General features: G+C 74.2%; 1 protein-coding gene across 1 annotated transcript in view; it reads left to right on the top strand.

Moving 5' to 3' along the window:
• Nucleotides 1-310, top strand: part of EMH_0058670 (uncharacterized protein) — a gene marked incomplete at both ends in the record, with an annotated part of 2,886 nt that overhangs the window by 940 nt on the left and 1,636 nt on the right. Inside the window, one exon of the mRNA XM_013497594.1 lies at nt 1-99. Coding sequence (XP_013353048.1) covers nt 1-99 — 99 coding nt within the window. The remainder of the gene's footprint in view (nt 100-310) is intronic.

Consider the following 310-nt stretch of genomic DNA (forward strand, 5'->3'; position numbering starts at 1 on the left):
CAGCAGGAGCAGCTGCTGCAGCAGCAGCACCAGCAGCAGCAGCAGCAGGAGCAGCAGGGGGGGCGAGGGGGTCCCCCGCATCCCCCCCCGCATCAGCAGGTCATGAGGAGGGGAGAGGGGGGCCCCCAGGAGGGGGGGGCCCCCATGGGGGCCCCCATGGGGGCCCCCTTGCGCATGCACACAACCACACACACAAGCCCCATACCTCGCACTACCACAGGAGAACGCCGCTGCTGGGGGGCCCCCCCTCAGATGCTTCTAGCCGCGGGGGGCCCCCCCATACACCCGGGGGGGGGGGCCCCCCCCCCCC

Source organism: Eimeria mitis, genomic scaffold (genome assembly GCF_000499745.2).
Source record: "Eimeria mitis Houghton genomic scaffold, Emh_scaff2784, whole genome shotgun sequence".
NCBI lineage: Eukaryota > Apicomplexa > Conoidasida > Eucoccidiorida > Eimeriidae > Eimeria > Eimeria mitis.